This window comes from Strix aluco, chromosome 13 (assembly GCF_031877795.1).
Source record: "Strix aluco isolate bStrAlu1 chromosome 13, bStrAlu1.hap1, whole genome shotgun sequence".
NCBI lineage: Eukaryota > Metazoa > Chordata > Aves > Strigiformes > Strigidae > Strix > Strix aluco.
In genome coordinates this window covers 17,717,446-17,732,882 of record NC_133943.1, presented here as the reverse complement: position 1 = coordinate 17,732,882, position 15,437 = coordinate 17,717,446, and the positions used below count along the sequence as shown (strand labels likewise).

At 37.2% G+C, this 15,437-nt stretch overlaps 1 protein-coding gene across 2 annotated transcripts in view; it reads right to left on the bottom strand.

Annotated features, from left to right (window-relative positions):
- The window catches only part of DOCK2 (dedicator of cytokinesis 2), a 206,740-nt gene that overhangs the window by 1,469 nt on the left and 189,834 nt on the right, over nucleotides 1-15,437 (bottom strand). For both annotated transcript variants that reach the window (XM_074838147.1, XM_074838148.1), the window contains 8 exons: nucleotides 13,741-13,827; nucleotides 13,297-13,473; nucleotides 11,892-11,975; nucleotides 7,689-7,826; nucleotides 5,317-5,444; nucleotides 3,442-3,622; nucleotides 1,844-1,964; nucleotides 669-811 (listed from right to left, as the gene is read on the bottom strand). In XM_074838147.1, coding sequence (XP_074694248.1) covers nucleotides 669-811; nucleotides 1,844-1,964; nucleotides 3,442-3,622; nucleotides 5,317-5,444; nucleotides 7,689-7,826; nucleotides 11,892-11,975; nucleotides 13,297-13,473; nucleotides 13,741-13,827 — 1,059 coding nt within the window. The remainder of the gene's footprint in view (nucleotides 1-668; nucleotides 812-1,843; nucleotides 1,965-3,441; nucleotides 3,623-5,316; nucleotides 5,445-7,688; nucleotides 7,827-11,891; nucleotides 11,976-13,296; nucleotides 13,474-13,740; nucleotides 13,828-15,437) is intronic.

The following is a 15,437-nucleotide window of genomic DNA, read 5'->3' as shown; positions in this document are numbered from 1 at the left end:
GTAGCTACCAGCACCTGCAATAAATGTCACCCTCCCAACTGCCTAAAAAAATAGGAAAACTTTAAAACCTTAGAATTTTAATATCTGCACTGAATATGTACTTTTTGCTTTCAAACACTGCATTAAATTCAATAGTTTTAATTTTGTGAAATTCCCACACAAATCAGTGAAAGGTTTCCTACCTTAAAGAAGGCAACCTGTTTTAAGAACAGTAATGACTCCAGTGTAAGCCAATTTCTACTTTCAAGTAAGCATCTCTGACATCAGAAATGGACTCACACTGTGCATCTTTTGCCATATATGCTATGCTCACCTTACTCTGATGCTAGTGCTAACTGCCCAATGTAATTAAATAGAACAAGAAAGAATTGCTTTCCTTTTTTTTGCTAATAAATGTTATATAAAGCAAATCAGAGAAAATCAGTAGGTCAAATGAGACCTCTTGTGGTACAGATGCAGCACTGCCCATCCGAGCCTTCCTTTTAAACATACACAAAGATGTACATCTGTACTCCAGAAAGCACAGCCATATGCTTCCCCATAGAGCTTCCACTCCTCTCTCTGATGACCAAAGTAAGAGAAAAATTTAAAATTACTTAACTTGCAGAGCACAGAATTTTGAAAGAGCTAACACTTTCTGGTTTTCCCCATAAACACACAGAACTTACCATTGTTTTAAATAACTGGTTCACTTTCTTTTTTTTGAAGGTTTTCTTGTCACCATCTGAGGTGGAAGGAAACACTGGTTGACTCAACCTATGTGATGCAATTGTTTCATCAGGCACCACAGGGCTGACGGACAGAGTTAATCCTTAGAACAGAAACATTGGTTGCACAAAACAAAACCAAAAAAGGGGAGTCAGAGTGTAAGATAAAGCAAATTTCAACATAATAAACTACTGCAATTACTAGAAAGAAATGAGACATTTTTAATCTAACTATATCCTTAGAATACAAAAATAAGTATTGTTAACGGGGAAACACTAAACTTCATTACACTGAAAATGAACAGTGAAAAAAAGAACTGATCTGGTCAAAGAAGAAAAAACAGATAAATACATGAAAAAGAAGTGGGCCATGAGTCTGTTGTGTTGTGCTAAATGTCTGTTACAGGCATCTGGAAAGACAGGGACAATGAGGGGCATAGATGAAGTGCAGATTAAGAAATGGGATGTGCTATGGAAATAGTAGGGAGTAAAGGGTATTGAGATAAGGCACATTTTCTCTATATGCCCTGGCCTAGAAATGAATTCCTCCTCCAGTTACAGTTTCCCCTTCTCTACCATGTGTCAGTCTTTTTAGTGGGCAGTTATGTTATCTTGTGTCCCCTTCCTCTTGTTGTGAGGGAGGCTTATGAGATTCCTCTCTAACATCAAAAGCACAAGTGGAAACCCTGCTATGGGGCAACCTTTGGGGATGTTTATCTGCCAAAGCAAAGTACTGAGCATTTCTTCCTGTTTCAAACACTGCCCTCAGCTGTGAAGGCAGACTGCAGGAGCTCTAGCTCTGCAAGAGATGCTACAAAGCAAGGAAGATGAATAAACCTTGCCTCTTTCAAGGCAGGGGGAATACCCACACTATACAAGGAAGCAAAATTCAGAGTTCCAGAAGTAACACTTTAAGAATTTTCATGTTAGCAGTACGCAGCACAGTGTTACCAAGCAGTATTAGCAGCCCAGCCTCACACGCACAATACGCACTTAAACTGTAATCTCTGTCTCAGAGGCACAGAGCTGTATAGAGAGAGCTTCCTGCTCTGCTTGGAGCAAACCCTTTATTGATATGTTTTCTTAACATAGTAATAAAGAATTGCAGAACTCTCATCTTATTGTAAGCAGCTTACCTGGGATAGTTGGCATAGAACGACTGACAGAACTCATCTGCTTGAGGACAGATGTTTTCTGAGGTGCCACTACATGTTCTGAGAGGTTGGTGTCACTCATGAACTCGTATTTCCTTGACAGCTGTTTAATTAAAAAAAAGCTATTAATGATGAACTGAGATATAAGCAACAAAGATCTAAACAAAATAATAATTTGTGAAAAGCATAAAAGAAAATAATTAATAAACTATCATGCCTAACCAGAGATCTTTATGGGATTGTTTGCTGAGTAAACAATAAAAGTAACTAGAAGCAGTAGAACTGGGTAATATTATACACTAGCTAAAAGCATGTAACAATTTTACAGATGATTTATAGTTAGATAAATACCTCTCATTCTACACAGAAATAACATTAGTCTAAAAAAGCTAGCTAGAAGGGATTCTATAATGTGGAACTGTGGGGTGGTATTCCTACTATATCTTTGGAATAATACCATCAGGCAGCTCTGACTGTGTTCTGCAAAGTAAAATGAAGTTATGAAAACGTTTTTTCCTATTCCATTAACATAGCCAGCTCAGCTGCTGTGAGGCTTGTCACTACTTTTCTGAAGTGGAAGAAAACCTTGTAACTCAGTATGTAGTGACATCCCCACATTTAGGTGTACATGTTATCTAATTTAATCAAAAGACACAGGTGCTGCTTGGTTTTGTATATTAATGCTTCTCAGAGCATGACTGTGCTATATATCTCTATTTTGTATGAGGACATGTAGTATAAGACAAATCATAATCCTCCATAAGTTTCTCCTTGTTTCCCAAAAGAATCTACTGAATTCACTTTGCCTTTGATGATTCTTCCAAAAATTTTTTAGCAACTGACTTACACTCTCTCTGTGTAATTCAACAATCTGTTATTGCCTGACATTTTAATCTGGATAGGGCTTGTGTATCAAAAAGACATATTTCATATTTTTTCATTATTTCTTTTTATACTAAAAGAAGAAAAGTCTCATGAGAATTAAACTACCAACTCTCCTCCCCCCCCAAAAGCACAATGTAAGTTGCATAAGTCATTCTAATGATCTAGCAGTGCAATGAAAGCAGTCAGATGATCTATGGAGCGAGAGATGCCAGTGCTTCCTAACTTCAGTCTGGCACATTTTAGGAACACTGTTTGCAATCTTGCAATTTCCTAACAGCTGCATGTTCCGTAACAAGGTACAAAATGTACAGGGCTCATCACTTTTGAAATAGCCCTGACTGCAAGGAGCTGCCATGAAATGTCAGCACAGTCAATTGCCTCTCCATGGGAAAGCTAGCTTAACCCTCCCAGTATAGTACTCTGTTTTAAGCTAACCAAGCTTCAGAAATTGCAGCTTCAGGGCTATATTATCTGTCATCATAAGCAAGCAGAGATGTTCTGATGTTTCCATTGATTTGTTTCCTCCTCAGCGTCTTGCAGGTTTCATTCATGGCAGGGCAGATCGTCTCTGCATTCTGCCTATTTCCCTTTACAACAACTAGAGTTGTATGTGATAGATTTTTCTTTTGCTAAGCAAAGGAGTAATGTCCAATTTTTTATGGATTATAAAATATTACTCTAAATCAGTAACATACACATTTCATGTCGGAGATAGAAATATCAGGTGCTGTCTTCTCATCAGCAAACACCACACTGCTTCTTTTTGTTCTTTTTTTGGACCTTCTCATCTTTACTTCAGGGTGAGGATTAATTTGCAGAGCAGTCTCTTCTGATTCTGCTTTTACTGGCTTTGGTAGCACTACTTCCAGATCAAAGCTGCAGGAGCAAAAGAAAAAAGTACAAGTTGCTGAGTGATATTTTAGAAGCCACTGGTATTCTGATGTCATTTCCCCATAAAATATAAATGCAGGTCATCCTTTCCTTTGACTTTCTGTGCAGCCTTGCAAACTGTTGGCATAAAAGTATATGATGTACTTCAGCTGGCGATTTTAGATACAAATAAGATGCGTTCAGAAGGTATGACAGCATCTTAAAATGTTGCAAAGACTGTAAAATATTAACATGGGTGCAAATACCTTTTCAACAATTTGTGCATTCGCTTAAGAACTCCTAAACTGAACAGAGTTAGAGCTCATATAGCAAGTTTATGCACTGTGATGATGGTACTGAAAGCAAGACATGCTATTGTGGTTGTTGAAAACAGTGGAACACAGTATTAATATTTATTGTCATGTTTTCAATGCATCCTTCCCTGTATTTCACCATATTGGACAACAATGTACATACTCAGTGATTAAAAAAAAAAAATCTCCCTCCTCTCTTCCTCTAATTTTTATATTTTAAAAATTTGGCTATTTTTCATTAAAAAAAAAAAGAAATTGGTGCTGGCTTTACTCCCGTTTTGCTGATGTAATTAGCCTATTGAACATGGGGCTGAACTAATTTTACAACATAAAAACGATAGATCAAGTAGTATGTTGAATTTGTTAACCTGTGCTTCCTAAAAACAAATTGGCATCATAAGAATTAAAAACAGGTGTATGATTCAGCTGATTAAGTGTAGTTGTCTGGTTCCATAGGAGGCATCCTGCTGTATTAGAGACATGGGACTAGCAGATATGACACAAAGCATGTTTGTGTGCTACACCCTTCTTGGGGCACCTCAAAAGGTGTGATACTACACATCTTTGTTAGACAACTCAAAAAGTTTAAGTAGTGTTAAACAATGAACTTGAAGTCAAATGTGCAAGAATAGAGGGGTATCTTAAAAAGAAACACTTGCAAGTTAGGGTCATACACCTTTGGAGTTCTTACTTTTAAAAAGTGAACTACTGAAAAAGGGAGATCAGATGTTTAAAAAAAGAAAATCACAAACAATGCTCAGCAAGATCAGTTTCATATGTACTTTGTTTGGGAAGAAGTTCTATGAGCCCAAGGGATCATTTATAAAGCGATCAAAACAATTTGTGGATGAAAAAATCTAATCAATACATTTATAACTGTTCTCTCAAACTTAAAAGTCTTCATGTTTCCCAGTGCTGCAGTTAAGAAAGCATATTAGGCAAAGCATTTTACACTACTACAGGCTTTACTAAAACATTCCACCTCCTTACTTGTAAGTTTGTAAAGGTCCTCTTCCTCTCCAATTTTTACAAGCAAAAAGATGCTAATTAAGTGAAAAGTTGCATAAAGAGACACTTGCAAAACCCCCAGATCTTTGTATTTTTTAAAATGTCATTTAAATTTTAAAATATTTATTTCCTGAAAATGAAATGCCACTCTTTTCAGTGAGAGCTGAATATATTTCATCTATTAAGGTTGAAATACCGTAGCTTTAAGCCTGGAGGAAGTGATAGTTACAGTCAGAAATAATTTTGGCATAGTTTGATGAGACTGCTAGTGGTCTTTATCCTTGAATGCCTTTTTTTTTTTTAATCTTTTAGTTTCATCCCATGAAACAGGTTAAAAACCAGGACTGAAATAAGACTTGTATTGTACTCATAACCAACCTTTCTGAAGCCATTTTGTTTGGAGTACTGCAGTCTGAATTCATGGAAGTCAGTGAAATAACTGATAACTGACGATAGGATCTCAGCACTGATCTTGGCCGTCCTACTCTCTTGTCATCAAAATCTGGCTACAGGGTGGAAAAGAGAAACACCTTCCATCAAACAATTTTGTGTGAACCTCATTTCATCCCTTTACACTAGGTCTTGAAGATAGCACAGATGTTTTAACATTTAGCAAGAAGTAAGTTATTTGATACCATTAATTACCATGATTGTTTCTTCTGTCTGGATACACTCTTACTCTAAGACCTCTCAAACTCAATGATACAGTGAGTAGCTAAATAAACTACAATTGACATAATTAAGTTTGAAAAAGAAATGAAGGGAAACAGTGTCTGCTGATCTTATTTTGTACAGACCTCGAGCAGGCCATTAAAATTTGCTTGGGCAAATAGATTTAGTTAGTCCTTGCTCTGAGACACTAATCATGCTCGGTCTTCAATACAACAGATTCTGCCATCTTTACACATTAATATAGCCTTTTTTAATTACATGCTTGCAAATGTTGGACAAAATTAGTATTTCCCTAATAGTCAGACACGAAGAACAGGAGGACTCTCCAGGTCATCACATAACCATATGGTGCAAAGTCATATATGCTGCACCATCTCTCTCTGCAAACCTTGAATTTGGTATATTCTGCAGCGGAAGGAGAAGAAGAAGATTTCACTCCAAATCTTCTTGAAGAAGATTTAGCTATCATAATGGAAATATTCAGCCTAATGTTGGTGGTTATTTAGGCATTTCAGCCTGGTACAAAGTTAACCGAAACAATCTGACTTACATCCAAATGCTTTCCTGTTACTCTTGTTAATAAGGTAGGGACAAGGATCGCATTTCTTGGCTAACTCTAGAACTGTTTCCTTTCTTCCAGGGTGACTTCTGGGATCTAAAATTGTAGAGTGCAGTTAGCTCTTCTCTCTTTTCGTGTTCAAGTACTTCCTGGCATAAGTATGCCTCCCTCTAGTTAGCTCATCACAATGTCATGATATGAGGCAGGTTTTTGAGAATTCCCCAGTGCACGCATGCCATAAACTAGTTTTCCAGCCTACTTCAATTTCTATCCTATGAGCAGGATATGAACACATTTTAAAAATCATTTCATATTAAAGCACAAGGTTTTGTTCTGATTATCCAGAAAATATTAAAAATTTATGCATAATTTCATATGCCAAATTCCCAAATGATTTGCTCCTTATGTCATTTCTCACTAAGACTCTGATGTCTAGCAGAAGACTTGGAAACATTTGCAGTTTCAAAAATTATTTTCAAGTGTTTTGCAGAGTTTACATGCAATAAGTTTACATGCTGCTTATCCTCTGAATGGCCAGAATCTTAAAGACACAATAGCTGCATAACTTCTTTTTTTCTTCTTTTCTTTTAATAAAAAAAGCTCAGGCCAGCCACTAGAGTGAGTCAGACGTGGTAAAATGGCAGTAGTGTCATTCGCAAAGTACATTCTCTGCTCTTGCAAAATTTTAAATAGGTTGCTTTTTTAAGTGCTGATCTGTAGGGTTGAAGGGTTCAACTCAAATTGTTAATTGTGGATTACAGCTTCTTTATTATTACAAGGATGGTGGCATGGGACTGAAAATAAGAAAAAGGTACTGAGATAAATATATAGAATTTTCATCATATAGGTGTGTAACACAGCACAATATCAAAAATTTAGGTTAGAAACTTGCTACTTTTTCCCCTATAACAGAAGAAATAAATCCTCTTACAAAATCATCAATGCTGAAAGCAACAACATAAAATAATTTCCAAAGCAACTGGTGTTTAATCACAAAAATGAGCCAACATCATTCTTGCTAGCCTGCACAAGCTTAGATAGACTATTTTATTCAAGAATTGTCTGGAGAGTTTGTGTTTGGAAGTTATCCTTCAATTCCCATATATTTCAGTTTGGTCTCAACTAATATTTAATAGTATTATACACATGATAGGTTTTACTTCACAACACAGCTGGAAGTGGCTAGCACAGGGAGACATCAATTGCAGATCAAAGCCCTAAACCACTAAGGAAAATTACAAAGAGGAAAAACATAAGAATTTGCTTTTACTTCCTTAATAAGTCAGAAAAGAACTGTAGTATTAATAGACATAATAAAATACTCCAAAACTTCCAGAATGAGTAATATTTGATACGTCAGAGAATTGAATCAACACCTTGACTATAAAACCCAGGTCTTACCTTCAGACGACAAGAAAACCCACAAGCAACAAAAGTTTAGTATGTGCTTTTGTTTAGAAGAACAACATGGGTATTAAGTAAAGAGAAAGTGCGGGAGAGGTTAAAAGGAGAGCAATACCAATTCTCTGGCTCCATATTGTTTTTCCACTTTAACTTTTAAATGCTTGAAACATTCCTCCATACGGTCATGGAAAGGACGAAGATTATCAGAAACTCTTCTTTCATGAATTTTAATTCCAGCCCCGAGGAAAGGTATCTTGAAGAGGGAAAAAAAGAAGAAAGAAAGTGAGAATATTAAACTGGATCTGACAACCCTCTAACTCCATGTGTATAGTGCTAAGTCAACTCCAAAACTTTTACTGTGATTGGCAGATAGATTTGTCAGCTAATCTCAGCTTTTAGCAGCAAGTAGAAGATGGAAAGTGCTCTTGAAAAATGAGTTGCTCAGTAAATTTTTGAAGAATGTTGGCTGCCTCATAGTGACTGTTTTCTCTCTTCTATATTTTAATGCTTATGAGATTAAACACACCATGTGAAAGTTAAAAAAAATTCTTAGACTACTAGTCCACCTGCTTATAAAGGTGCCTTCCATAGTTTACAAGAAAGAAGGTATGGATGAAAAAATACCCAAGTGGATTCCAGGCAGGTGGTTTCAAACTCCTCTTTCAAAAAGAGGATTAAGTGACTGGGAAAGGTTTAAATCAATCTACTGGGGGCTTAATCATGGGATCACAATTATTGCAGCAATTTACTGTGTTAATGCCTGATTACTGAAGGTGACCTCTTCCTTTCCCCTCGATTTCACTCTGCAGACTTTCTCTGTACTCCCCACATCAAGAAAAAATTTGTAAGGTAATGCTTCAATACAAAAATGAACAACTGAAGCCACGAACAGAGGCAGCTTGCATGAACCAGGCTGACATTGCTCAATTCTACCCCTTTTTTGCTTTTTTTTTTTTGCTTCTCCTCCTTTAAACTAGGGTCAGGGACAAGTAACCAAGGGGGTTAAGATCTCTGATGCTTCCTACTAGAGTTGAAAGAAGGTACATAACTATAGTTTTTAAAAAGGGAGGGCGGGGACAGGGAAGCAGGAAGAAAGTGTAGATACCTACTCCCTTAAGAACACCTGATAAAAAGGTTAGGAAAATATTAAATACCTCCCCCCACTTGAATTTCTTAAAAAATCCTTCTCTTTTGCCTACCAAATTAAAAACACCTATGATAGTAACGCTACCTTTCTAACCCCTCTTCTCTACAGAGCTTTCATTTGTTATTTTACTGCTGTCATCTTTGCTGTTTTCATGTAATAATATCCAGTATAAAAGCAAACAAAACAAATCATCTTCAAACAAAATGGACAGCACACTTAGACATGCTGTTTAATTAATAATAAACATATTCACAAAGAGAAATTTTGTAGTGCTTCTCTTTAAAATATAAAGATATTTTATTACTCTTCAGTCTTTGAAGATGGTGATTTATGAGTTTTGCACAACATATTTTTAGCTACCCTTCTGCTAGTAACCTTTTCTAACTGCTTTACCATTGACTTTTAGCTATTTTTCATAATGTTTGGAGAATTTTTGTAAAATCCACTTAGATTCCCTGCTTCCTCTTTGTGTTCTGATTGTACACATATTATCAATATTCTATACATCTGTCTCCCATCGACTTGATCATATTTTATGGAAGTTCAATTTTAATATAACTTTTAAAAACATGGTATTAAAGATCATCTATTACAGACAAATCTGTTTATTCGCTTTAGAGGGATTTACAGGGATAGATATAAATTACCACTTTATTTCCTAACACCTGATGGTATTACAGTCAATTTATACCACTACATCCACTGAGTACCTCTGATGGCCAGAAAGCAACCCTATACAGAGCCCATGGAGGGCAACGATACAGGAGAAAGCTGTAAAGGTTGGTGACTCAAACTACTAACCAAACTGAGATGAATCAAAATGAAACAGGAAGAAACTTCAAAAACATTAAGGAAATAGTACCAAAAAAAAAAATCCATTAAAACTACTTGGAAGATTCATTTCAAGGCTGAGAGAGGAATAAATGGTTCATTCTTCTTGTTTCCCATCTACAAAACATAGACAGAATCATAGAATCATCAAATAATTTAGGTTGGAAGGGACCTTTAAAGGTCATCTAGGCCAACACCCCTGCCACAGACAGGGACACCTTCCACTAGCCCAGGTTGCTCAAAGCCCCGTCCAACCTGGCCTTGAACCCTTCCAGGGAGGGGGCAGCCACAGCTTCTCTGGGAAACCTGTGCCAGGGCCTCACCACCCTCACCGGAAAGAATTTCCTCCTCATATCTAATCTAAATCTGCCCTCTTTCAGTTTAAAACCATTACTCCTCACCCTATCCCCACACCCCCTGATGAAGAGTCCCTCCCCACCCTTCCTGTACCCCTTTAAGCACTGTCAGGCCGCTCTAAGGTCTCCCCGGAGCCTTCTCTTCTCCAGGCTGAACACCCCCAACTCTCTCAGCCTGTCCTCACAGGGGAGGTGCTCCAGCCCCTGAGCATCCTCATGGCCTCCTCTGGACCCACTCGAGCAGGTCCGTGTCCTTCTGCTGTTGGTGCCCCCAGAGCTGGACACAGCACTGCAGGGGGGGTCTCACGAGAGCAGAGTAGAGGGGGAGAATCCCCTCCCTTGACCTGCTGGCCACACTGCTCTTGATGCAGCCCAGGATACTGTAGCCCTCTCACAAGTATAGCATAAAATTAAATCAATGAGGAAGAATTTTTCAGTGAGTGAGTACAAAGAATGAGACATGGAACATGATGAGAAATATCTTGAGCCATTCACTTCCGATAATAAAATTCCAGATTAACTCACACTATTTCATAACGCCCCTCTTGAAAGGGACATCACTATATTATGCCTTGATATAGCAATTACTATGCCAATTCATTTGCACACTAAACAGTTCTTTCTCACTTAAATCATCTACATTTCAGAGGACTAGATAATGCAAATAGAATTGATAATTTCTGAGGTCATGTTTTTCTTCCACCCATTATCATAACAAATGCTTAGGTCAATGACAAGATTTTTTTTATGCTACCACCTCCTGTAGGTGCATTTTACTCTTTGAGGCAAAAAGGTTCTGCAGGTTGGTTGGCTTATCATATGTACACTAAAAATAAAAAAAACAAATAACCTCAGTGCTGCTAGTATGGGCAGAATATTCAGTTCTCCCCTGGAGATTTAGCTTAAAAATCTATACTAATGCTCTTCCATGTTATTTGTCACACAAATGACATGTAGCAGCAATCTTGAAGGGTCACTGAGCATGAAAATAACTTCTGTGAGCAAGTAGCATTCCATTAAGGCTTCTAAGGCAAAAAAACCCCAACTGACAAACAACAAGGACAAACACACACCTCTAGGAAAGAGTTATTTCCCAGGAGAATTTCTGACATTTGCAAGCGCTTGTTTTCCCAGGAATTCATGAAGTCCTTGTGACTTTTGTCATGCTCTCAGTTTTGTCTCCAGGAATACAACCTGAGTTTTAGCCATAAATGTAGTCCACTATATATGGGTTTTGATAAGCCATTCCAAATGATGTGTTCTACAAAGTACTTTTCTGGTCTATTGCTTTCCCTAGGACATAAGGAGATAAATGGGTAATCCCCCTGATTCTGGTAACATTTCACCTAACTCTTAAAGAACACTGTAATGATGACACTCCTCAGGAAATACAATGTGACTTTTGTAATTAAGCAATTTCTCCAGTTTAGGCACCGATTTTAAAAACCCTGAAGGACAGGATCACTGAGATGCCCAAGAATGTTTTATCAATCACATGCCACATCAGAGGGTAAGGCATTATCGCTATGCTGTTTTGTCAGTGATATTAGTGGGTTAGTAATAGAATACATGCTTCCTGTTAGGAACATTAAAAATGAAGGAGCTGAAGTTCTTTTTCCTACTTAAGGGAAACTATTAATACCTGAATAGGATAATAAATAGATAGCCCTTTTACAACTATACAGACTCTGAAACAATATTTAGACTAAAAGAGAATATTTTACTATGTAGCCCTTTTCAAAAAAGTGCTATGAATTCACCACAGAACTAGGCAGGAAGTTTGTAACAAGAAACTTCTCATTCTTCTACCCTTCCCTGCTCTGGGGAAACAGTAAAAAAAAACCCAAACAACCAAATCGCACCCTCAAAAAACCCAGTAAAAATGACACAATCACCTAAATGCTATGTTCTCCTACTAGAATGGAACAGAAAAAAAAGGAATCTCTGATGAAGGCTCAGATGACTGCTGTCAGTAAGCAATTACCTGCCAAGCAATTAGATCTTTGAGTCTATTCAGCTTTTCTTGATCCTCTGGATGGTCTCTGATATATTCTTCTGTAAAGAAAGCCTTAGACAAAAAAAAATAATTCAGTCCATGATTTCAACGGGTAAAGCAATCAGTGATTACTGCAGCTGGTGACCACAATATAGGTCATCAAATAAGAGAGACATATGCATGCTCCTTAACCAGATGCTGCTAGTGATAATTCCTTATATCAGTTGAGAACTGAGGTGCTTTTTTAGTTAAAAGGTATTCAGTTTTTATCCAACACTTCTGAGTTTGAGACCCTTACTACGAAACCCAATTACTGTTTGTTTTATTAAGCTTGCACTGAAACTAAAAAGGCACAGATTTGAAGTATTATTATTTACATTGATAAATGATCATTGTATTCAAGTACCCTACTTACTGACATTAGCCAGTGTTATACAATACAGAAAATTAACTCTTTCATAGCTAAACAGAGCCAGATATTGCATACACACTGCCTTTTGCTGCCCAAAGATTTTATCTGCCAGGTACAAAAGAAGAATGTAGCTATTCTCCATAACTGCCAAATATTTAAACATATGATACTTTAGGACTAACATAGCATGAGTCATACTCCTCCAGAATATGTCATGCTTACTGCATATAATTTATGTGTGTACATATTCGGCATCTTTTGAGCAGTATTCAAGTCCATCTGACATGCTGAGCCTACTGAGCATGGCACATGCTTTTCATCAGGAAATGGCAGGCAGAAATAATAGAGCTCTACAGCTGTGGGGTAACCCCACATTCATGTTCATCCAAAACTTTAATAATTAATAATTTAGATTTCAAATTTCTATGAGTTTTTAACATTCCTGCTTTCTCTCCTGCCCTGCCTTCACAAAGTAGCCTTAGGGGCAAATTTTCTACAGTTCAGTTCCTCAAGACATTCCATTTTCCATGTATTGCCAGACCAGTTTTCATTTGTATTCCCATTTTTTAACAAGAAAACTTGCTATGTAGAATGGGTGCAGCTACTGAGAAAATCTGATGATGGTTGAATCAATAACCCACATCTAAATGCTCCAGACCTACCATAGGATAAACTTAATTCATTTACTCCAGACCAAATCCTTTGATGTGAGAGCCTATTTCATTACAAAAGGGTTATCTTGTCTCACAGATACATGAAAACACTCATAGCTGCAATTAATATTGAGCTTCAGTTACTCTAGTTCGCTAGTTTCTGCTTTCAAAGACAGATGTGACCAGGATATGAGGTTCTCTTCATCAGTGTAGTTACTGCTTTCATATTCCCAGCCCACATTCCACTGCCACTTTCAATAAAGTATGTAGGATGATTACGAAATACTGTAAGTGAATATGTTCTTTGCATTGACTTAAAAGCTCTCACCTTCTCATATTTAGCAAAGCCACCCATAACAGCAGGATCAACAATTCCATTCAGAAGCATAGAAAGTGGATTAATAGGAAGGTTCTCATCACTCTGGTATTGGTTAATCATCATCAAAATTTTTTCATTCGTTGTGGACATAGTCTCAATGGCATTTTCTAAAGGACTAATTGTAGTCTATAAAGAAACAAAAGATTTCTAAACTTTATAAAGAGACAAAAAGGTATTTGGGGTTTTATAAAACTTCACGTATGTGAACAATATTCTTACAAGTCAGCAAACACAGAGAGATTTGTTCAATTCTCTTAGGACTTGGTCCTGAAACTATAAGATGTAGATACATTGATCCCAGTAGTAGAAAGATAAATCATAATAATAACAGTTTTGTACATGAGGATTCATATAGATACATGTTTTACGGGTTCTTAGCATGTTAATACACACCTGTGACATGGAGACAACCTCAAACCATCGTAAAATTCCAGGAAGCTTGTATGCTGTAACAAATGATGTTCTCTCAATCCACATTGACTAGTCAAAAAAATAGCAGAGAGAAAATGATACTTCAGGACTTAAACTTTAATCTTTTCTGCCTTCTGAAATGTCAGAGTGAAAAGAATGTAGATGGAAAACATATGCACATTTTTGCATAAAAGGACACTGCAAAATGAATCTAGCACAGCAATTTGCACAAATCATTTTTCTGATTTCCGATTAGGTCTTCAGGCACTAAGCCCACACAAAGCACAGGAAAAAGAAAATTACCCTTGAATCTTTTAGTATCTATTCCTATTTTTGCCATTACAGATTGAATGACTGTGACTAAACTGGGTGACTACTGTCATCTCTACCTAGATTATGCTTCCTCCCTCCACTTTCAAAACATCCTTCAAAGAATCGTAGGATGGTTTGGGTTGGAAGGGCCCTTAAAGATCACCTAGTTCCAACCCCCTGCCATGGGCAGGGACACCTTCCACTAGCCCAGGTTGCTCACAGCCCCATCCAACCTGGCCTTGAACCCTTCCAGGGAGGGGGCAGCCACAGCTTCTCTGGGCAACCTGTGCCAGGGCCTCACCACCCTCACAGCAAAGAATTTCTTCCTTCTATCTAATCTAAATCTACCCTCTTTCAGTTTAAAACTGTTACCACTCGTCCTATCACTACACTACCTGACAGAGTCTTTTCTGTAATAGCCCTATAATAACTTGCCAGCATTCTTACTTTTTTTCCCCCCTTTTCTTCTTCCTCTTCTGAACAAGACTAGCTGCTGGTATTTTAAAGTGCCACTAGTTCATTTACCCTACTGCTCCTTATTTCACCAATATCAGCTCAATTAAACTGTCAGTACTGAGAAACATCATAATGAATGCAATGAAGACATGTTGCACCTATCCCAATTGCCACCTATCTGAAGTAAGTATGCCTATTTTATATTGTCATCAGCAGTGAAAACATTAACGATTTAATTTTTGTAAAACCATTTCAAGGTATATTCACAAATGATTTCAAAACTCTCCAGTTTGCAAAGAAAGCCAATGTACATCAACGAGTCTTGGTAATACAGTGCAAAGCTGGGATGTCAGGATAGAGTTTGCATCTGAAGCATTTAACAGCAGGTAAGAAGCTCCTTACATGAAACTGTTGACACTACTGATCAGCACACGCATAAAGGAAATTGTACACTTTTGAAATAAATGGCTTTTCCCATCCCATCTTGGGATGCTCTAAGCGTCCCAAGAGCACACCTTTAGCCGTAAAGATTAGATGGTACAGTTTTCACGACAAACTATAAAATATATCTGTAAAATTAAAATATAGGAACTTACGACATTTTTTACACATGGCACTGAAAAATAATTTATGGTGTTGCAGATTTCCTAGAATATTTGAACAACAAAGACTATTTCTCAGCATTACACCATTATGTATGGGAATAAAAATTACATAGGTAGTACTCTAGGACTGATGAAAGCAGACAACACACACCTCTCATTGCCGAGCTGGCAGTTGACAAAAGTGTTGTAAACTACAACAGGCAAACCATTTGATATTTATTTACCTGTCATCTTGTTTTATGATGAAAATCTGTACCAGAAAATGTTACTGCTTAACACAAATGTGTTGAACATACTTAAGTACAT